Source organism: Bombyx mandarina, chromosome 22, assembly GCF_030267445.1.
Source record: "Bombyx mandarina strain Sakado chromosome 22, ASM3026744v2".
Taxonomy (NCBI): domain Eukaryota; kingdom Metazoa; phylum Arthropoda; class Insecta; order Lepidoptera; family Bombycidae; genus Bombyx; species Bombyx mandarina.
In genome coordinates, this window is record NC_143228.1 from 12,773,905 (window position 1) to 12,797,563 (window position 23,659).

The following is a 23,659-nucleotide window of genomic DNA, read 5'->3' on the forward strand; positions in this document are numbered from 1 at the left end:
GTGTTACAGAATTACGAGAAAAAAATCGCGCGGTGAAATATCGCTGTGCGGACAAGGCCTTAGATTCCCGCAGGCGGGTACCAATTTTTCTAATGAAATACGTACCTACTTAACAAAATAAATGTTCACGATTGACTTTCACGGTGAAGGAATAACATCGTGTAATAAAAATCAAACCTACAAAATTATAATTTTACTGACTGATAGTAGGACGTCTTGTGAGTCCGCACGGGTAGGACCCTGCCTATTTCTGCAGTGAAGCAGTAATGAGTTTCGGTTTGAAGGGTGGGGTAGCCGTTGTAACTATACTGAGACCTCAGAACTTATATCTCAAGGTGGGTGGCGCATTTACATTGTAGATGTCTATGCGCTCCAGTAACCACTTAACACCAGCTGGGCTGTGAGCTCGTCCACCTATATAAGCAATTAAAAAAAATTAAAAAAATTGCACATTTGGGCTTTTTTTTTTTTTTTTGGTCAGGAGGAAATCGCCGGACTTCCGCCCTCCACTGGGGATAGAGGGCGGAGCATGTCAGAGTCGAACTGACTAAAACCTCCTGTCGCTCAACAACCAACGTCCAAACCTCGCATGAGACAGAACTCATGAAGAGGCAAAGGGGGAAAGTGAAGCGTTTAGTGCGGAGCACATCTCTCCCATCACCCTCCCCCTCGGGACGCCGGACCGGCGGTCGTCGGCGCCACGACCACCAGCCCTCTCGGTCGGCAGGCTATCCGAAGCCCGCCTAGATGGCGCCGGTTAGAGTGAGCTATCCTACGGAATACCCCGCTGGACCAGAACCAGCGTGGGTCGAGGATAGCCGGCCTTCCATCACCCGGATGCTCTTGCGTAAAACGCGTGCAGAGCAGCTTGCACGTCGTCTTCTTAGGCCCCCCTCGCCGGTCCCCAGACCGACATGTGAGGGGGGACCCGAAACACTAAGAGGGCCAGGGCTTGGGCGAGATCCGCCTCCCTGGCCCCCGCTCGACTGCGGCGGGATTGTGCGTCTCTCACGCGCCCCGCCGCCTCCTGCGAGATGGTGCACTCGCAGAAGTCGAGCATCGCCTTCCACGACTCGTCGTCGCCGAGCATCGATGCCACAACACTCGGCAACGACAAGTCGTTTCCTACTTTTGCGACGAGGACACGGCGCCACCCCTCCCATGCGGGGCAGGCGACGAGCGTATGCTCTGCCGTGTCCAAGTCGCAATCACAATGGTGGCACTCTGCCGTCGGCTCGGCTCTGATCCGGTGCAGGAACTCACCGAAGCAAGCACATTTGGGTAACCTCTATAGCTCAAGAGAATATTCAACAGCATTGGCGCTATCCACAACGACAACGCCTTTTTAAGAATTTAAAAACTTTTATTTCATTTATTCATTTATTACATTCACACACCTTAATACCACACATCACATAGTGCTTGAACATAAAGTGATTTAATATTACGAATAGATACTGCAAATAAGATTAAGCTTACATTGTACAGAAAAAATAAAGCGTAGGTAAATACTATAGCACATTATTAATAAAAGCTTAAAAAACGTTAAAATAGTGACTACCTTAATTAAATTCTAAAGGACTTAGCCTGTACAACGAGAGTCTCGGTCCTGATTTAAGCAAATCTTTTTTTTCCTTATGTCTATGAACACAAAGCTTCTGTATAGAAAAGAGTTAAAATGATTCTGCCAAATGATTCGAGCCTTTTATTTGATAATAGTTATTATGATTAATGCCTTTTCCAGTGAGGTCACACTTCATTTATGTATTATAATAATATAACAAACATGACAATAGTTTGCTGGATTTCACACAATAGCTACGTAGTTTTGATGAGCATTTTTCCAACCTTGTCTGCCTTATTTTGCGAAAATTACCCCATAAACTTTATAATTCTTTTTATATTAAATGAAGAGACTGTGGCGGACCAGGTACGGGTATAAATAAACCTTTGAACTAGTTCGTATAAAATATCCGCAAAGCTTGAAAATTCTTTCTTCGTCGTGCAGACTATTTATGGTTGGACTAATTGGTCGCAGCTCCCACCTGCCAGTCTTAGTACAAGTCACCATAACAAACTTCTAATTACCGTGCATCTAAAAGTTTGTGTAATATTTGGCTTAACCTACCACCCTATCACTTATAAGATGATTGAGGGACTCTCCGGAAAATGGACAGCAGAAATCTCAGAGTATTAAACTAAGATCGGCGTTTTAGGTCCCCACTATTGTGCTTATTTCAAGGACAGTCGACATATTTTATAATTTAGTCTTTGCATGTCTTATGGTGGGTTGCGACACGTTGTCTATAGGCTCCGCGGACACCAGACGGGCAATGAGCTGGTTCACCCGCCTTCACTATAAATAAAATTATTCTAGTTCTTCAGCAATGTCCTTGTGTATCTTACTAAGTTAATATTTTTGGTATCGTTATGGTATCTGCGCTAATACCAATGTTAGAAGTTGATATTAATATTCTCGTACGGGCTAGTCCGACGGAAGTTAGATGAACGTTCAAAAAAAGCATGCCCGAGTTCATCATAATATTTTAACTAAGTTAAGATTTGATGTAATGATAACACAGGATCGATGAGATACAAATCTATACTAGTCATTTCAAAATACATTTTTAGTATTACAAGCAACAGCGACATTACTTTATTCTACGATTGAGCAAAATATGTTAATTTGTTGTTTTTTTTTGCGTCGCTCCAATGGCTTACCCTTACCGTATCACCATTACAGTTAACAAACTTGTACACGCATCGAACACGCCACATATCTACACGAAAATTAATTATCGCTTAAATTAATATCACTTTACAAATAATATATTTAACACGTTGACTGCCATGAAGGTCACCGGTGCCCTGCGCGGCGCACTCAAGTAATTATGTCTATTTCTTCTTACCAAGACGCCGGAATATCTAGTAGACTCTGGGCAAAACGAATCCGAAGATACGGATGATGAATTTATTTCTAAGAGACCTAAAAGACAGTGAACGTGCTAAGGTTTTTTTTTTGTATAAATGTAAACAAAAGTTGTTTTATAAGAGGACCTGACGATGATGTAGCGACGTGCGCTGACAGGCGAGAGAGTGACAAACTTCAGTCGAGCTCCCATTTATCAGCTCGAATATCAACATGATAATGGTCTCGCCAACCGAACACACTTTACATTACAATTCGGGTACAAGGCGTGTGGATAAGTCGACATTTCGCGGATGTGAACTAACATTGCTATTTGAATAAATTATGATGGGTTTTTGCCCACCCACCATGAGTTGTAAGGTCTCACGTTTATCGGTACATCGGCAGCCCCGCCCTGCAAACCGAAACGCATTACTGCTTCACGGCAGAAATAGGCGGGGTGGTGGTACCTATCCGTGCGGATTCACAAGATGTTTTACCACCAATAATTACGCAAACTAAAATTTTGCGGGTTTCATTTTTATTTCACGATGTTATTCCTTCATCGTGGAAGTTAATCCTGAACATTTGTTAAGTACGTATTTCATTAGAAAAATTGGTACCCGCCTGCGGGATTCGAACACCGGTGCATCGCTACATACGAATGCACCGGACGTCTTATCCTTTAGGCCACGACGAAGTCTAGTTGTTATTAGACCTGTGTGCTTAGTGCGAGTTTTTTAACGTTCTCGATAGCGTAAAGCTAGCTCAAATTTTTATGCAGAGCGCTCCGGAGCGGCAAACGTAGGTAAACGTTCCAACTCCATACAAAATTGAGTTAACTTTTACGCTATCGAGAACGTTCAAAAACTCGCACAAGCACGCTGACTACAGTATCCGAACTAAAGGCTGCAGTTACTCAGCGTTTTTGCTAAAAATATTTTTAAAACCTATGTGTATCCATTGATAACACAGAAAAATCGTAACTCGAGGATTTTTAAATAAATGAATAAAAAACATATTCATTATTGTGTTAATAAACAAAAAATAACATACCAGCATTTTAGTTCACCGATGACTTTTCAAAACTACGCCTTGTACAGAATTGTAACAATATAAAAGTAACATCAAATTAATGCAACATATAACAACCGATTTGACTAGCGAAATCACAGTGATTCATGTAAGATTGTAGATCAATTAATGCTTGAACAAAATATGAACAATATAAAATTAACTTATTTTTAAAGTTCAATATATTACTCATTAATGCTAACGTAGCTTATTTATAAAATGTCTTCATTTAATCCCTCTTTAGTCCGTTGCCGTTCTGAGTTGTGGCGGACTTCTCTAACTGTTCACGTCGACTCGTCTGATACCTGAATTCAAAGATAACTTATTAGTCGAAATTAATTTTTACTGGTGGTAGGACCTCTTGTGAGTCCGCACTGGTAGGTACCACCACCCCGCCTATTTCTGCCGTGAAGCAGCAATGCGTTTCGGTTTGAAGGGTGGGGTAGCCGTTGTAACTATACTGAAACCTTAGAACTTATATCTCAAGTTGTGTGACTCATTTACGTTGTAGACGTTTATGGGCCCCAGTGACCACTTAACACCAGGTGGGTTGTGAGCCCGTCCACCCATCTAAGCAATAAAAAAAATACATTATATTAGCCATCCTAGAGCTATTGCAAATTCCTTTTCAAATCACGACATTTGAAAATTGGATATGGGAGTGAAGTTCTTTTTGTAGTCTACTATTGGTATACGAATAATGCCCTGCTTGGTATCAAGCAAATGTTCAGTAAATACTGAAATCATTTTGAAACATTGGTCCATTTCTGATTGCATTTGAATAACGGGTATCTTATATCTTCCAAATCTAAGTGCAGGCTGCTTCGCCGTAAAATTGGCCCTGTGATGGATGATGGTGCAAACACGTTTATGTGCGGACTCAACACGATTATCCTGACACCAAGCGTTTGAGCGAAATCTCACTGTAGCTTCCTTTGTGTTCTCTTAGACTCGTGATAAACTATGCGCAGAGATTGAGGGTAAAAATATTACAACCTACTTCTTTAAATAGAAATCAATTGCCATGTGTATGACGGAGGATTGCTTGAGAACGGCCGGAACGATTTGTCTGATTTATTTTTCGTTGTAGTTAGGTCATTCGCAGTCTTTAGGTCAAGGTTATGAAATATTTATTTTAGAAACTAAACTGTGAACGTTTAAAATATAAAGGACAGTCACAGCGGAGCGTGACCGGTGTGTTTATTATAATTGTGAGATTTTGTTTTCCGGAACGTATCTTTAAGTAAAGAAGTACACAACCAAGGAGTGCACCGGTCACCGTCCTCGCCGAACCCGTCGCTTGCGACGAAGGGCTCGACGAGTAAATTAACCCTCAGACACAGCCCACTGAGTTTCTCGCCGGTTTTCTTCTCAGTGGGTCGCGTTTCCGATCCGGTGGTAGATTCTACGAAGCACTGCTCTTGCTAGGCTCCCGTTTTGAGCCCCGTGAGCTCACCTACTCGCCCGGTCACGCTGACATAGCCTCTCAATGCTATCATCAGCTTAGGTAGGAAAATAAAGAATTGCATGATTTGATTCTGAAAAAACGCCGTATACGCCTAAACTCAGTGCGCCTATACAAAACTGTAATTTGAATACACGAGTTATCACAGCAACGGAACTACACGGTGAAGCACTAGCCGACGTAACTGAGAGGAATTAAATTTAAACTCTCGCACTCCGCTGCATCCTTCTGCGATAATCGTGCACATGAACTCATATATCGCCTACTATATAATTTCTGCTATGTATTAAACGAGGATGTAACGTGTCTTTTGAATTACCATAAAACACAGTGGCATTTCTTCGACATGGTGCGAGTATCCATCGAAATATTCGGCTAAGAGGAAAGGCATCTTAAGCAATGAGCTGTCCAGAGACTACTTTCTATAATTTGACACTATAATGTGGGTTTTTTTTTTCGGTATGCTACGCAGGACGCTTGCATTAAATAAGATCAATTCAAAATATAATTGAGGAATGACAAGATCGATGCGGTTTTAGATTGTGAGTTATAATGCGCGCGACACCGCCGCCCGTCGTGGATTCTCTGGAGCCGGGCCAAACTCCGAGCGAACGATAACTCTAAATTTATTTCGTAACTGATGTTTTAACATCACATAAAATCGTTCAAGGTGCAACGGTTTACATTGAACATTGATTACGTCTTAGAAACGCCTATGCTAAATGTCCCTTACATCAGCGTTGTTCGTCAATATTAAAAACATAACCTTATTTACTTGTTTCAAAACACTAAAGGTTCATTATTAATTTTTATTAAATTTTTACCGAAAATAGCGTAATAAAATAAACACGTATTGTTCGATTTTAAAAGCAAATTTCATCAACTGTTACCTATAATACAAGTTATTTATCTACTACCTAGTTTGATTCGCGGAGCCCAGGGCTATCTAGGTCAGCTATTCAATGAATCTGATCGATACAAGATTAAACATTTTCATTGTGGACTCTAGTAGCATTACATTTAGTTTTAAATTTAAATACCTTGCTGTCAACATCACATTGTTTATAACAGCTTCATTTGAATTTGTGCTCGTTGACGTCAATCATAACATCTACCCACGGGCAACTGCTGATTACTGGCTCCGAATAAAATGAAACGGTATTTTTGTTTTCGTTGCTGTAGGATATACAAGCTCCGACTTGATGTTAAGCAGTTATATACAGAGCAGAGGGCCCCAAGCGATAGGCAGCGGTTTAGCGAGATCACTTGTCATAGGATAGTCTATATGCTCGTCTTCAAAGATAAAAAAACCCGCCTTAAAACATGAGGGACTAGGTCTAAATTGACCCTCAAACGGGTGAGTCGGGTTCCTTCAATCCTGAAACGCACGACTGCTTTGGGGCAGAAATAGGCAGAATTTTCATGCTAACCGTACGCGATCAAAATACAATGCGTATTCAAAAAATCCAATAACTAGTAAATAAAAAAAATCCCAAATAAATAAATAATTTAAAGCAATAAATAGTTGTTTGGAACTGAACATCTTTCCTGATTTATAGAAGGCGAGGAACTTTTAGTTCATATATCATAGTTGTTGATGTAAAAGTGATTTACGGTACAGAATTCCATACTTTTCAGTAATTCAGTATATACATCATTCTTTGCAGGCAGTTTGGCTGTACCTATCGTATTGTTGATATCTTGAGCGAAAATGACTACTTTCCTTCAAGTGGGCATAAATGCGTTTGCCTATAGTGACAAAAAAATCTACAGAATTTCTCTACACAAAGATTCCAAGGCTGATAAGCCATCAAAGGACCTTTTTTAAGGTTACTTCACGAGACGAGCTCATCTCCAACGCGACGTTAAGCGATAACCCGAGCCAATAAATTGCCTATTACATTTTGTTACAAACACACACATACAAAACCAGAATCACAACGAAAATAAAAATTCTAAATGTGTCCAATTCATAAATAAATATAAAACTATTTACCAAACGACGAGCCTCCCACTGAGCATGAAAAAGAATACGAGAGCCGGCGCACATCGGTCGAACGGGTCGCCCACCATCACGTGAGAGTACGCCGCCAGGATCATTAGCAACACCAGACCGATGTTCGCGGCGTTCTTCAACTTATCTGCAAAAGTATTCCTTCTAGAAAAACTACGATCAATGATATGGTTTCAAACAAAACAATCGCAACGGCAAGGCAAACTGTAATGTAGAATAAATATAATGAAAACTGTTAGATAACATTAAACGTACTGTCTTAGACTTGGTTGTAGGATTAACAGTATTAAAATAAAGCTAGGGATTTTCAGCGGGATCGCGAGAATAAAAAGTTACGTATTACGATTATAAATTTAGGGTTCCGTGCTTTAAAAAAAAATTAAGCGTATACGATCATTACTGTCATATTTCTGTTCGCTTGATTTTTAAAACCAATTTCAATTGTCCTTGGGAAGGTAAGCGCATCAACTGGAAGTCAATACTAAATACTTTCAAAATTGTAAGATATCGCAACAAAATTGTAAGATAAGTCATTTACAATCACGCTGTCTTTATCTTTTTCAGTAATTTTCTAATTGCTGATCATTTATCTTTCATAAACTTTGTTTCCATAAATAATTTGAAGACGTTGCAGATTTTTTTTCCCTTCCTATTCGCTGATAGCCTAGGGGGCTATTCTAGCTACGCCCGGACGGGGCGATATTATTACATGCGTTACTGATTAGCAAGCTTTTGTTTGAATTGAAATTATCTTGTCAGTATAGATATTAATGAAGTTTCTCAAGGCGTTATTGTTATTACATTTATTGTTCAGATTAACTGATTACCAGTACTAAGTAATCACTGTAGCCAATAAAGATGACGGCGAGAATTCGTGCGAGACTGTAATCTCGATTGCTTTGGAATAACGGCTATTCTACTCTTCAAACCAGGCCGCAAGTGTTAGAACTGTCCTTCTTACTGTATGCAACCATCGTAAGTTTATTAAAAAAGAATAGTTGTTGCCTAGCAACAATTAGTTAGACTTATGTAAAAATAAAAAGTCAGTATGTACATCCGAAGATAATGTTATACACAATTACCACAGCAAGCCTATATCCAATCGGTAGGATTATCAGCAATTACGCCAAGATCAAACGCCACGGTTTTAACGCATTACTAACGAGTACGTTCAGCATGTAACCTATTACGGACACGGACCTTTTTATAATATGTTATTTATAATTTGAAGAAAACAAATTCGATATGTTTGTAAACTAATAAATAAAAATCAATTGCTATTCGTTAGTCTCGCTAAAACTCGAAAACGGCTGGACCGATTGGGCTAATTTTGGTCTTGAATTATTTGTGGAAGTCCAGAGAAGGTTTAAATGGTAGATAAATATGAAAATGCTCGGAGTTAAATAAAAACAACAATTTTGTTTTTCCTTTGATGTGTCTCCCGTCGAACGGATTCCTTTTGTTTGTTTTAAGTTTATTTTATACAAAAGTTTAGGTCTTTTATTTATCGATTGAGGCACTACGAAGTCTGCCGGGTCAGTTAGTAACAAAATAGATTTTTTAAATATTTTGTAATAATTTTAGAAATAGTTTATTAATTGTATTATTTTGGAAACGTAAAAGTCCTGACAACATCTTCCTCAGATTTAACTGTATATTGATGACATTTCCTAAATACCTATATTAACGGTATTTGGTAATTTATTCGTAAAAATAGACTTAAAACTTTGTGATCGCAACAAGCTACTACTATGTTTTAATACGTAAATATTCGAAATTTTGTGTAGTTTCATAAGTCGTACACGGTCCACGGAAGACCTTTCTCATCATTTTACTTTTTCGTAAAATTTATTCAACATTTTCTACAAAATTTTCAAACGGTGACAATGCAATGCTTAAAATAAATTTAGAAATACTTACGATTAGGTGCAACTGCCAACGCTAACCCAAATAATATTTCTAAACCACCCACGGTCCTCCTGTACCATTTCGATGGTAATTTGAAGTCCAACGTATCAGTCAGTGGGAATACTTTTGCATATCTAACATACTCCTTTCTCTAAAAAAAAATATATAATTATTATCATTTTTGCAATTTTATGTAGTTGTATACACGACATAGGTAATGGCGCCAATCACGTTAGATATTAATTGAATTGTTAAATGTATTCAATAAATCTCACGTAAATTGTGATCCGATTGTAAATTTTACGTTACGATTCTTAAATTTCTACGTTACTGAGATTGTTGATTGAGAGTCGCATTCTATAAAATTATTTTTAAAACGTTCAAACTAATATTTATATAAGTAAATAATACAAGAAAGTTAACTCATTTTTGCAGGTTTGTTCATTATAATCAAAATTAAAGCAAACGATTATCTACAAAAATAAGTTTATGTCTGTATACCTATATAAATTTAAGTTTACGTATTTGGTATGTATTAATTTAGATATATTTAATTTGATTATTGGCATAAACGAACATTACATGGTGAACAATCAACCATCTGATAATCGGCGTCCGCCTTGATTCACGAACGCCGTAATATAGTTTTTTTTTTTTTTTTATAAAATTAAAAGTAATATATTTTATTACTTTGAAACTATCTCATGTCTGTAAAAAGTTAGCAATATGCGTATTTTGATTTCCTAGTTTTTTGCTACACTATGAACGATAAATCCAACATCAAACGTCAATAACGAAAACTCATTTAGGTATGATGATTAAGTGTTATTGAAAAAGATGTTTCAAATTCACTCACTGCTCCTATACCTAGCTACAAATAGAAAATAGCTGTCAAGAGCAAAAAATTTTTGTTCCATGTTGAACAAAAACATGAAGCATTGTGGTATTTTTCAATCCCGTAGTTTTTATAAAGTAAATATTTGAATGTGCACGAAGATGAGATACTCGTATGTATATCTCACACATGTTGATAATCAGATGATTAGTAGTACTACTATAGGGAGAGAGAGCTTTAAGTTAGAAAATTAGCAGTAGAAAATTACAAAGCATTATTATTATTTAAACGAATTGGTGATTTGGAAATCATATGGACAATAATATACAATTCTCATGATTCTCAAATAATTCGTTTTCCGACCCTTTTCGAATGACCCTTGGATATAAGCCGTATAACCATTGGTATCAAAACGTGAGTGCCATCGCCCACTTTTTTTAATATATCCCTTGTAGGCAAATGAGAAGATGGTGAGCGGTTACCATTGCTTATGGACGTCAGCAATGCGTGGGGCAGAGCCAAGCCGCTACCTATAAACCACCACCATTCGAATCATTGTATCGCAGCTGGGGTTATAGTGACGTGTTTGGGCTACTGGAATTTTACTATATTATAAAAAAAGTTTTCCTACAGTTCGACAATTGTGAATTCGAGTTACATGTATAAATTTTGATTATTTAAATTTGGTACTGTTTATATTCTATGAATCTACTTTTTTCCGATTTTTCCATATTGATTATATCTTCCTTGTTTGAAAAAAAAGAAGCTTGAGTTCTTGAATTTTTTTTTAAATATTATTTATGAAATACATTTAACATTATATATGTTTTGCACTCCTGGCGACTCTACAGCATTTGCTCCGATTTTGAAAATGGTTTAATGATATCCCAAAATCGATAATTGTTGTATTTAGTTTTTTCCATATTGGTTAGTACATATATTTATTTATAAATCAAAACAATTTTTGTACATTTTTTGAGAAGCTATCATCCATTTGAAGCGTGGAACATCCGCGATACAAATAAAATTGAGAATTCGACCTCTCGTGTAAAGATAAAGCAATGACGTGTAAGCAATGGAAAAAGATGAGATACAGGGACGCGTCATGAAAATCGCCTCATGGCCGCCGCTGACTACTCTCCGAGTGCGGTTCACGCAGGAGCCAGTCGCCATCGACACCCTAGAGATCTCTTGGCGGATCCATCCGATCCACTGACATTGTTATTCGATGTCTGCAACTCTAGCACTAGGAGCAGGCTTAAGGATCCTGGTAACTGTACTCGAGCCGTACCCGAATTTGGACGTGAAACCTAACTCATACATCCGCCTGCTGAGTTTCTCGCTGGATCTTCTCAGCGGGTCGCGTTTCCGATTCGGCAGTAGATGCATTGGCTGTTAGGGCCGAGCCCGTGCTCGCCCACCTATCCTGGTGAAACTGGAAAGGCAGCCGGGCCAAAAGTAATGACTCCCACCAAAAAAAAATCTATTCATCTCATATGTCTATTAATTTGTACATGCCTCTTTTATGCGATTGAAATGAAAATACAACCACGACTATCACTATACATTATGGCTGTCGGCATTTCTACACAATATACTAATGGTTAGGTAGAATAGTTGATGATTTTTCTGTTTTTTTTTCCTACCTATTCTAGTAACCTCGAGGGTTTATTCTAAATTCACCGAGCAAGTAAGTGAGCTCGCGGGGCTCAAACCGGGGATGTTGCTAACACTGGCCCTAGCAAGAGCAGTGCTTCGCAGAATTTACCACCGGATTGGAAACGCGACCCACTGAGAAGATCCGGCGAGAAACTCAGTGGGCGGTGTCTATGGGTTAATTTACTCGTTGAGCCCTTCGTCGCAAGCGACGGTTTCGTCGAGGGCGGTGGCCGGACAAGTTTCCAATAAAACATTCAATATACTGTAAACCGATCCGGAATAGATCAGCGTTATTGTAATTTTTAATTTAGCACATAAGATCACAAATTAAATTTACAGTGGCGATGGATAGCTACGTAGGGAATATTTGACGTGAAAAATCCCTTAAAATTACACCAGTAATTCGATAGGGCCGCGACAGGTATTCGTGTTCGCGCAAATACATAGCAATTTATCTGACCACTTGGCCACACTTGTACAAACGATGCGAATATTTGACAAATCTAGATAAGTTACCACCACCATCCTTGTCGTCTAAAAATTCTTCGTTATAGCCTCTAGTAGCATCTTAGCAATAAATGAACCCCAAGCTTGTCTGCTTGTAGTATGTAAAATAAAAATCCATCGAAGGATGATTTTGTGTTTGCCGAAACATCGATCGTCAGCATACCAAGCGACTGTCTCTTCGGTAGAAGAAAGTTTAAAAATCCGTCCGGACGGTGCCATACGCATACTTGGAATACTTAGTAAGCAAGACGAATTTGAAGAAAGTGAATACTAAGTAATCTGCTAAGCATGGGTAGAGTTTTTTGACTGATACTCTACCAGCTCTTTTGGTGAGATTGCAGAACTCACAAAAGTCATCTGCGACGAGACGTCGCTGACGAGCATTTTACGCTCGGCGGCAATGACCATAGATAATGCAAAGAGCGGGTTCCAAAAACACAATAGCACCCCTTCCACGCGAAGTAGTCCTTAAAGTATAGGTAGTGTCGATGGAAAGCGGTAACCACTTACCACCAGGTAAGATTAACTGTAGGAAATCTGTCTTTGAGATCATTAAATGGGAATAAATGGTGTAATTTAACATTTCAGTTTTGGGTAACTAATCTGCTCAGTTTGGAGGGCTACTATCACTTATAAATAAGCAGTAACACAATACTTTTTAAATTGATAGAAATCAAAGTCGTTTGAATCAAATGTATAATTTTTGGGTATTATATGAGTCGTCTATTATCAAAGGTGGCAATCTGTGCATTTGGACAAAAAAAATTTATTGATATGTCAATACAGATTTATTTGAATATAATCGTCTCCTTCAAAGAATACGGTTCAAAACCTGCATTAAATAAAGGTTAATAGTTAACCTGTTATTTATCTAAGACGTCGTTCCGAAGAGTTTTGTGACTGCCAATGGAATACAAAGTCAATAATTCGTTTTTCTGATTTACCAATCATTGTCCAAAAGTCAGATTGCCGCCTTTGATAATAGTCGACTCATATATCATACATATTGTTTATCATAGTGGGAATTAGAATGGTGTACTTGATTTAATAATACTAAGGATTGGACTTGAGGATCAAATGTTTAAGTATTTATATGCGTTCGTTCTAGATATGTAAGATTACTATGTTTACTTTATATTATAGTAATATTAATTTATTTTCGTAATCATAGCATCGACGGCCGTGCTGTCGCCACTAGAAAGTCGCAGCGAGACAATCCCGCAGATGTACAATATTAGGCCGCAGGCCAAATACTAAAATAGCAGCTACTTCGCTCTTCTACAATACAAAAACTCAATGCACCTATGGCCTTTCTATGAAAGTAATAAACATAATATTACATATCACTCACCAAATCCTTATGCAATTCTTTCGATATCATAGGTGTTAATTTTGTGATTCCGACAAATACAAAAAATATTCCCAAAAGCACGGATAAACTCTTCAAAACAATAGAACCCATTTTTTTCAATAAGAAATATTAATCGCAGAAATATGTAATTAATTCCACAATTCAATACACGCACATAATAATTTTAATTCGAAACGTTTTTAATTACTGAACATGGTTGTAATCTAAGTCGTTACACTTTGACGAATAACTCTAAGCGGCAAAAACATCTAAAATTTTTAATTATATTGAAAAAAGCGAAGGAATTCTGCAGCTAATCGGAAGCAAGCACATTTCGCGCCGGCGCGAAAAAATCCATAATGTCCCACAAATCCACATCAATCAAGGAATACAAATGTTACCAGCAAACATAAATTTTATACTACAGTGCACAGAAAACATACTATTTACTATCCACGTATTATAAATGATAGTGTAAATTATTGGGGGTCTTTTGACGGTGTATAAGCAACCAATATTAGAGGTAGGTACATAAGATTTGGTGAGCCCTTTTTTAAGAAGTATTAATACCTCTGTAGGTACGTCTGGATCTCTAAAAAACCGATATCCAGGAATAAATATATGTCTCTATTTAGCCTGGCTAAATAGTTTGTACAGTTCATTTGTCAAGACTACAGAATTAAATAAAAAACAGGTAACTGAGTTTTTATTTTATAGCATATTTTTTTAATAAAAATAAAGTAGAATCATTAAATAAATTCTGAGTGACGCTCATCCGATCGAAATCCGAAACCAGAGAGAGAACACTATTAAAATTACACAGCCAGCACTCAATGAGATACATAAGTTTTGAAGTCGTCATGGCCTACAAGTTAAGACCACTGGTGTATTCGTATCGAACGACGAAATTGTACTCGTTTGTTAAAACTTATTAATAAAGATTAATGAACTTTATATTAATTTTCATACGACCAAATAAACGAAAAGCTGGTAACAACATCAGAAGAGGACGATTGCCATAGTAAAAAAATAATATTTCTTTGGTGCAGCGATTTAAACTACTTAGATCTTATTAATAAAGATTAATGAACTTTAAATTAATTTTCATACGACCAAATAAACGAAAAGCTGGTAACAACATCAGAAGAGGACGATTGCCATAGTAAAAAAATAATATTTCTTTGGTGCAGTGATCGAAACTAGACCATATTCACTGTTACCACAGGATTTGGATTCATTTTATTTCAAATTTTTTTTGTTTTGTTAATGACATTCAATATAATAGTAACATTTGGAGACAAAGATCTCAATTGAAAATCAACTAACATACAGAGAAACTGTCCTCAACTATTATGTATTTCCCCATTAAACCTATTTATAGGCAAATACAACAATAATTTGTTGATTAAAGGAATTAAGCATTCAGAATAAATAATTACACAGATTAAGGGTCTCACTACATAAATTTAATAGACCATTCATATAATAAAACTAAAATTTTACTATATTTGCAAGTTGAACATTTTCATTGATTAAATATTGTCCATAAGTTTCCATGAAAGTTACTGAACCACACAAGAGGTATTGATCACTTATTCTAAATGGTCTATGATGGGATAATTCATTAAAATTAAATTTTGTACATATTATTGGTTCTTCATATTTAGATGGAAATTCATCACTACTTTCACTAAGATAAATTTTGTAAGAAAAGTTCCAATATTGTTTATATGAGTACAATTCTTCTCTTAAAATTATGGTCTCAATCTTTTGAGTGCAATAAATTAATATAATTTTTGTCATGTCATCTTCATTTTCAAGAATCTGCTGGATAATTGAAATGAAAGGGGCTAAGCCAGTTCCTTGGGCTATCATTATGATTCTATCAAATCTATTTGGAACAAGTTCATATTTTCCATATGGACCTCGCCATGAGGTTATATCACTTTTCTGTAAATTGTATAGATATAAAGACACTGAACCTATATTGCCTTTCTTTACAACAATGAAAAAGTCCCACAAATCTGTTTCATTTTTTTTTAACTTAATTGGAGTGTATGCTCTAGTACATGTTTTATTTTCTGCAGCATATTTCAGAAGGAAGTGATCACCTGGGTTCCACCATAATCGACTCATACCATTATCATTGCATACAAGTCTCTTTAGAATTATTATTGCATGTGTATCATTCATATATTTATTGTCTACCACAACAAAATTTGTGTATTTAATTTGTGATATTCCATTTTCTAAGGTATTGTTTGTTATTAGCCCATACTTCAAACTATTTTCATATTTTTTAAGTTGCTCTTTATAAATATCAAATATACATGGGTTGCAGCCACTACCACAGCAATCTTCAATATTAGGTTCCACAGGTTTGTCCATTTTCATGTAGGTACAAGTTTATTAAACGTCAGAAAGGGTACATACATATATAATAAGCACTGTATATGCGTGATACTACGAATGCAAATCTTGAATAACAATGTTAGAATAACAATCGGTAATCACCAATACAAGATATTTATCACTCGATCCTAGAATCGGGCTATATTTTAATTGATACCTACGTTCTTTACTCTTTAATTATGTAATATTTACGATTTTTAAGTGAACTGTCATTACTGATTGTAGCTTGCAAAGCAATTAGGTACCTAGGTACCTATCCGAGCTTATATATTATGTATATATGATATGTATTACAAACTTTACAAAGTACTTCTTACTTTTAGCGTGAAAGCAATCAGTGAAGGGTTAATTGCACATATTTTGGTAATTTACTATTGCGAGTTCTTCAGGAGTAAAGGGTACCTTATTAATCGTTCATGTGTGAACGTGGACAAGTGTGGGAAATGAAACGAAATCGCTGAATATGGCTTATCAGGTTCATCCACATAATTCATTGAATTCTTTGTAAATTTGTAGGTATCACTTTATTGAGAAGTTACTTAATCTTTTCAGTTGTATCTAAACTCATTTAATCCCAATTTATTACTTAGATTTAATTGCTAATAACCAAGATTCAGATTTCCTAATTCCTATAAAAATAATAGGAAATAGGAATTAGGAAATCTGAATCTGTTACTGTTATCTTTTTTTTTAAGGGCTTTTATGACCTGGTAACTAAGACCTTTGGTTAAGTCTTATTTTAATTTTAATGATACGTAACTTTTTTTATATGAAAATGATATTATGAAATTAAATGAAGTTGATTATTATGAAACATGGCATGAAGTGAAGTGAAATGAAAACGAAATGAAATGAGATGAGATGATATGGGATGAAGTATAATCTCAGTAAAATGGTGGTCATTTGCTGAGAATTTTTCAGTGGACTTTTTGGAAGATCCCGAGAAGTTACGTCCAGCGGCTTTGTTTCATTTTTCCAAATTTGTGCACTTTCACAGATGCTAAACAGTTAATAAACCACCGTTATTACAAATTTAAACCTGCAGAAACATTAATTAGACAAAGTATAACAAATCACACAACTTCTCTCCTCGCGTTCCCGCCAAAAAACGGACTGATATTATGTTTATAAGGGATTTTATGACCTGGTAACTGAGACTTTTAAGTCATGTCTTATTTTAATGTATATTCATATTTTTATGAAAAATGATATTATGAAGTGAAATGAAATGAAAATGATTAATTTGAGACATTAATCAACTGGGATGAAATTAAATGAGATGATATGAGATGAAATATAATCTCAGTAAAATGGTGGTCATTTACTGGGACTGCTTCAGTGGACTTTTTGGAGAACATTTAATTTTGTGCACTTTCATAGATACTAAACAGCTAATAAACCACCGTTATTACACATTTAAAACTAAAGAAACACTAAGTAGCCAAAATAAAACAAATCACACAACTTCACTCTTCGCGTTCCCGCCAAAAGGTCGTTTCAAAGAAACCGTAAAAAGATAATCTGAAGTTATCATTGTCGTCATGGCTTGCTGGATAGGACGCCCGATAGTAGGGGAGCCCACGATGCTAAACGGGGATTTAGTCGAGCGTCATAGAGACCTATTGGGATGCAAAGCTTAGATGATAAAAAGAAAAAAGTGTTATATAATGTATACGTTTTCATTGGCGGGGGGAGCGGCTATAGATTTTCAAAAATATAAAAAAATACTAGTGCATGGACATAATCGAGTGCGTCAGATTTTGATAGCATCAATGTCCTACGTATTTTTAATAATGTATGTATGTTAATCTGATCGTTTGCATGGTGGGGGTGGTCGTACGTAAGGGCTGAAAATGAAAAAAAAAAATTTATCGAGCGCGTCATATTTTCTAAGGGGGTGTTAAGTGAACCTAAAAAAAAGCTCTCATTCAATAATTTGACGATTTTGATGTGACGCAAACTCGTGGCCATTATTATAATGTGCGAAAAAAATCGCCATTCTAGAATACTCGAGCGCGTCAGATTAAGATATTATATATCTTAGAGATGTGAGAGGGGAATAGAAACGTGGAGAGAGGAATATAGGCATCACGCAGCTGCACGCATTAAACTTTACCGACGAATTTTGGTTACTTCGGCTTGCGGAAATGGTAAAATTATATATTTTTCGTTATCCTTGAATTATTTCCTACAAAATAAAATAAAATTAGCCACGCTCGAGAATGTCGAGAAGACGTAATTTTTACAACTTTTCCGCCCTCCCCTTTCTTTACGACACTTTCAAATTGTCAGATTAGTGGAATATACACTTTTTAGCATGTAATTAACTCACCCTACCTTAATCTGACGCGCTCGAGATTTTCTGATGATCGATTTTTTTTTACTAATCTGATCCTTTATCCTTGACGCGCGACCATAATATATATGGGGCTCATATTTGGTGGAGGTACTCAAACGGGTACAAGGTACCCCCCTGTATATTCATCTGCCGCGCTTTAGTAAATACCGAAATCCCCGCTTGGGCTCCCCTACTACGATGCGTTCGTATCTAGCGATGTGACTGTGCTGGTATTCAAATACCGCAGGTAGGTATCGATTTTTCACGATTGACTTCCACTGCGAAGGTTATAAGTATTACATTCACATCATACCACTGGCTACGACAACACTGTTTTGGTCAGTATTTGAGTTATAACTTGCTTATTACAGTTAGAAATTTCTATAACTTATGCCTCATTTATATGATAGTTTTCCTTATCTATACCCTTCAAAACTGCACCTAAACATTTTTCTTAAGCAGAGTATAACTAATTAGGGTGACGCCTTCATAGCAAGTGGAAAGATTAAAAAAATAGCGTCACATTAAAGCAGAATACTAAATTAAGAAGAAAAGAAGCACTTCCTACGTGAATAGGAATAAAAACAAACAGTTGGGAGTTTAAATACTGCATATTTCTTATTTTCATAAATCTCGAAAAATATAAAATTTTTAACCCAGCACACTTCACTCTTTTTAAAACTACTACATATGAGTCGACTATTATCAAAGCCGGCAATCTGACTTTTGGACAATGATTGGTAAATCAGAAAAACGACTTATTGACTTTGTATTCCATTGGCAGTCACAAAACTCTTCGGAACGACATCTTAGATAAATAACAGGTTAACTATTAACCTTTATTTAATGCAGGTTTTGAACCGTATTCTTTGAAGGAGACGATTATATTCAAATCAATCTGTATTGACATATCAATAAATTTTTTTTGTCCAAATGCACAGATTGCCACCTTTGATAATAGACGACTCATATATTCTTAACATTTCCTACAGTATCGCTATTTTGATGCATCTTCCAATAATACCTTGCTTTACAGGTGAACACTTTTTCAACTTGTCCCTTGTACAAGATGGTGCTTCTTACCTCCTTACCTTCCCTAATTTATATTTTAAATTATTTCATATTTTTTAAGATTTAGTCAGCTGTGTACATAGCGACAAATTTCCCTTCTGCTCCTTACCACTGTGATCAAGGTACCTATTTCCTAATGACACACAGTGTTAAATTTACAAAATTAGCAAGAATTCCCAAGAAAACTAAACTAAAATCGTACCAATACCTACCACAGTGGAACTATGTTTAGGCTCAATACTTATGTGTCAAAACATGTCAAATGATTTTGTTCCGTTTTCCGATAACTGTGCATTTTTTTAAGATTCTTCTAAAACGCAAAAAGAAAAGAAATCTACTCTAACAGAAATTGTCATATTATGTGGATTATTAAACTGAAAAAGAAGAATATAATTATAAAATATTGACTAAAGCAACACTTAGCGACAACCAATAATGAACATAAAAAACTTAGAGAAATATATTATTTTTTATGACTTAGGGGTTGAAATATCAAATCATCATGGACGCAATATAATATGTTATTATTAATTTAAAAAGTATAAAATATTTTGTTACAAATTATATTCAAAATACTTCAAAGATACTACTACCTAATAAATTTAAATAAAAAAATCATTTTCATTTTTGCTGAAAAACAACTTTACTCGAGTTAAATGCACTTATAATTGCCCCTACGAATTTCTCTTATCTCCGGAAATATATGAGATCAAAGCGATCCTGGCTGCCAAAAATAGTTTCGTCGACCAGGAGCCTACCTTGCGGTATAGACAGTCTTTAGGGTGACCCTGACGACTAAAATAGACTAACGAGGCAGTAATTCATGAATCTAGAATATTCAATATCAAAAATAATGCCTAACCCTTAAAAATAGCATGAGTAAACAGCGTTCATAGTACCTAGCTTGTGTTAACTAACCAATCACGATAAAAAGCAACAAATCTATCAAGAACAGCTACCTAGGATATCCGGGGGATCTTGTCATTATAAAGTATAATACTAGCCACTAGCTAACTGCCATTTGATGCCTTAAAACTGGCGGGCATTTTGAAGTTTGTACATTCCAAATTCTTTAGCTCACAATAATCGTTGTAGTACTTTCAACGAATTGACTATCATTTAATTCTAGCTAATACGCATGTTTCAGGTAATAATTTAATCTATGGTTATAAATTCTTGCATTCTTCGCATTTCTCAATCTTTGTTCTAGTGTAGTACACACAACACAAAATAAAAATTACAAAACACTATAAATGCTAAAGGCGCCCTCTATACAGACGCCGCTCAGTGTTGTTTTCCAGACCTCCCGCAACCCGCTCTGCTGGTCTCGCGGCCCGCCATAAATTCTCACGGCAATAGCGGCATCGCTTGCTGTAAACAAGTTTTGTAAGTAAATCTTTACTTTTAAATGAAAATATTATCAAAGGATAATAAAGTAGTAGTTTATTCCTGCCGATACTATAATCATTGTGATTAAATATTCTTTATTTAAAAAAATTTGATTACAAGATCTATGAAATGGACTCCATTGTAGATTTAGCGTTATTGAAGTGAAAAAACTATTATTAGTGCATTATTGTTCTGATATATTTAAAGTATTTGCATGCGTATTATTTCCAATTTTTTTTTCATTATTCTCTTGTTGGAATGATTCTCTTTATGTTTCCATGGGCATAATTGAAAATAGCGTGTATTTAATGAAGCTATGTACCGGTCGTTGACACACTGTTTCGTGTTCAGATATTTTTTGAACCGTATTCATTTGTTTTTGGAAGCATCGCTAACCGTAAATAATAAATCAAATTTTATCTCAAATCCTCTGATGCATTTATTAACCTATCTGCATACAAATAATGACGCACCCAACAAAATCGATAACGTCTTCAACTAATTGTTCAATTTATATTTATTTCAGAGCTAAATACCTACATTATAAATTATTTAGTGAACTATGTCTGACGACGGTTCAACAGTTGTTGAAAAGAAAGGACGCGGTAGACCAAAAGCCAATGGAACACAACCTGTAAGTAGTTTTTGTCATGATATTCTCTGGATTAGTACTCCATAATAATTATATTTTCCACTTCAGGAGTCGAAAGAACTTAAAAAACGAGGTCGGCCTCCAGCTGCCACCAGAACAAAAGATTCTGCTAAATCTTCTGATGATGAACAAGCACCAGTAGCTAAACGAGGTAGAGGCAGACCAAAAGGTTCCAAGAAAAAGGCGGGAGTCAAGGGCAAGGTAAAAAAAACACATACATATTTAAAATAAAACGAAATGAGAATGTCATTATATCTTGTTAATTTAGGGTGAAGGTAGAGGTCGTGGACGGCCACGCAAAGATGCACCACCTCCAAAAAAAGATGCTGCTTCTACTGAGGAAGAACAGGACGAGGATGAAGAAGATGAAGGATCTGAAGACCAATAAATACTTGTGGGTCTAAAAATCTTAGTGTAATTGTTCTCTGTGATAATTCAGTATGTGTACTGTGAAAATAAACTTTTGTGTCTCATTAATGGTTTCAAAATGAAAATATTTGGTTAACTCTCATGTTTCAAGTAACCTACTGAATTATCGTGATAGCACAACATTCTCAATTGAGATTATCAGCCCAAAGTATTCATGTAAGAAAGGTTTGTTTTAAGAAATGATTTAATTTTTAATGATCATTAGTGCATTTAAATATAATGTATGAACTATGGTAGCTATATCTTACATGAGTAATTTTGGGAGGATTCAGCTCTCGTCAACGTACAACTTTAAGAAATAATTATAAGATCTTTCTTGTAGATTCTATACAAATAGGTATTTTGTAATTTCTTGATTTATAAGATAGATTTTTAGATTTATAACTTTTGACATACATATGTCAAGTATTATTTTCTTTAATAACGAATATTATGTTTACTTTAAATTTAAATTTTATTTTCCTATTGAGTAATATGTAAAAAATTGTATCATCTCCAGTTTGATAAAATCATGTGGTAGTTTAGTATTACATTAATTTTACATCTTTGCTGACTGAACAAGTATTATTTCTGATGACAATTTTAATAGTATATATGTCTGTGAATGTACAATTTTAGAACAAAATAAAATAAAAATCTTATTTCCTAGAATTTTATTGACATGGTTTTGCTCTTAGTAACTTAATTATTTTAAAACGTGCGAGCTTGTACATCGTCGGAATATTTTCTGCCCAAAATCTCAGATCAAACTCCGTTATGAGTGTGGCTTCGGGCTTTTTAAACCATTACTACCTTCCGAAGTATTTTTCTCAAATCAGTATCTTAAGTACATAGTTGTTCACAGTAATATCTGTTTAAGTTAATGTCAGGAATCAATTGGTCACGCGATCTTAAAATTAAACCGTTAAATTTATTATCTGCCACCGATTTGCCAGCGAAATATCTCAAAGTTAAGTTTTAATGTTCTAATCTAAGATCTCGGTATAGTTACAAGGGCTGCCCCACCCTTCAAGCCGAAACGCATTACTGCTTCACGGCAGAAATAAGCAGGGTGGTGGTACATGCCCGTGCGGACTCACAAGACTTCTTACCACCAGTAAATACTCGTTTTCCATGATTCATAGTGCATAGTCCATAGGCAGGGCGGTAGTAACTACCTGTACGAACTCACAAGACGTTCTATCACCAGTAATTACGCAAATTATAATTTTTCGAAATTATAATTACACGATGCTATTCCTACACTGGACGTCAGTCGTGAAAGATTGTTAAGTACGTATTTCATTATAAAAATTGGTACCCGCCCGCAGGACTTGAATATTTTTTTCCTACCTAGGTTGATAGCCTTGAGAGGCTATTTCAGCTTCACCCTAACATGTATAGGTGAGCTCACGGGGCTCAAACCGGAGTGTTGCTAATACTGACCCTAGCAGGGGTAGTGCTTCGCAGAATTTACCACCGGAGCGCAAACGCAATGTAACGAAGTGATTATATACTCTTCGCTCAGTGGGCTAAGGATTTGAACACCGGTACATCGCTATATACAGGGTTACAGGTTAAGTCGACCTATTCCCGTTAAGAGCGTGTAGCTTACATCGTTTCTGACTGATTTGACTATGAAACACCCTACCCTAAATTTAACCGATC

The 23,659-nt window shown here is 36.0% G+C and overlaps 4 protein-coding genes across 4 annotated transcripts in view; 1 reads left to right on the forward strand and 3 right to left on the reverse strand.

Moving 5' to 3' along the window:
- Window positions 1-23,659, reverse strand: part of aux (cyclin-G-associated kinase) — a 348,262-nt gene that overhangs the window by 15,647 nt on the left and 308,956 nt on the right. The window lies entirely within an intron of this gene.
- On the reverse strand, window positions 1,362-14,097 carry LOC114247600 (putative acetylcholine receptor chaperone). The gene is made up of 4 exons (XM_028180597.2): window positions 13,722-14,097; window positions 9,382-9,520; window positions 7,444-7,588; window positions 1,362-4,287 (listed from the first exon to the last, which is right to left on the reverse strand). The coding sequence occupies exons 1-4, from the start codon at window positions 13,830-13,832 to the stop codon at window positions 4,212-4,214; spliced, it is 471 nt and encodes a 156-aa protein (XP_028036398.2). The 5' UTR covers window positions 13,833-14,097; the 3' UTR covers window positions 1,362-4,211.
- Window positions 15,166-16,444, reverse strand: LOC114247607 (NADH-cytochrome b5 reductase-like). Its single transcript, XM_028180608.2, has one exon. It carries the CDS (start codon window positions 16,113-16,115, stop codon window positions 15,213-15,215), a length of 903 nt encoding a protein of 300 aa, XP_028036409.2. The 5' UTR covers window positions 16,116-16,444; the 3' UTR covers window positions 15,166-15,212.
- On the forward strand, window positions 20,615-22,653 carry Hmga (high mobility group protein A). The gene is made up of 5 exons (XM_028180600.2): window positions 20,615-20,689; window positions 20,820-20,928; window positions 21,458-21,565; window positions 21,632-21,784; window positions 21,852-22,653. Exons 3-5 carry the CDS (start codon window positions 21,494-21,496, stop codon window positions 21,969-21,971), a joined length of 345 nt encoding a protein of 114 aa, XP_028036401.1. The 5' UTR covers window positions 20,615-20,689; window positions 20,820-20,928; window positions 21,458-21,493; the 3' UTR covers window positions 21,972-22,653.

Excerpts from the sequence above, each read along its gene's own strand:
- LOC114247600 (XM_028180597.2), bottom strand. The coding sequence starts at position 13,832 with ATGGGTTCTATTGTTTTGAAGAGTTTATCCGTGCTTTTGGGAATATTT. Across the intron at positions 7,589-9,381 it reads GTTGGCAGTTGCACCTAATC|ATAAGTTGAAGAACGCCGCG; the intron begins GTAAGTATTTCT and ends ATACTTTTGCAG. Across the intron at positions 4,288-7,443 it reads AGTGGGAGGCTCGTCGTTTG|GTATCAGACGAGTCGACGTG; the intron begins GTAAATAGTTTT and ends CTTTGAATTCAG.
- LOC114247607 (XM_028180608.2), bottom strand. The coding sequence starts at position 16,115 with ATGAAAATGGACAAACCTGTGGAACCTAATATTGAAGATTGCTGTGGT.
- Hmga (XM_028180600.2), top strand. The coding sequence starts at position 21,494 with ATGTCTGACGACGGTTCAACAGTTGTTGAAAAGAAAGGACGCGGTAGA. Across the intron at positions 21,566-21,631 it reads AAGCCAATGGAACACAACCT|GAGTCGAAAGAACTTAAAAA; the intron begins GTAAGTAGTTTT and ends TTTCCACTTCAG. Across the intron at positions 21,785-21,851 it reads AGGCGGGAGTCAAGGGCAAG|GGTGAAGGTAGAGGTCGTGG; the intron begins GTAAAAAAAACA and ends TTGTTAATTTAG.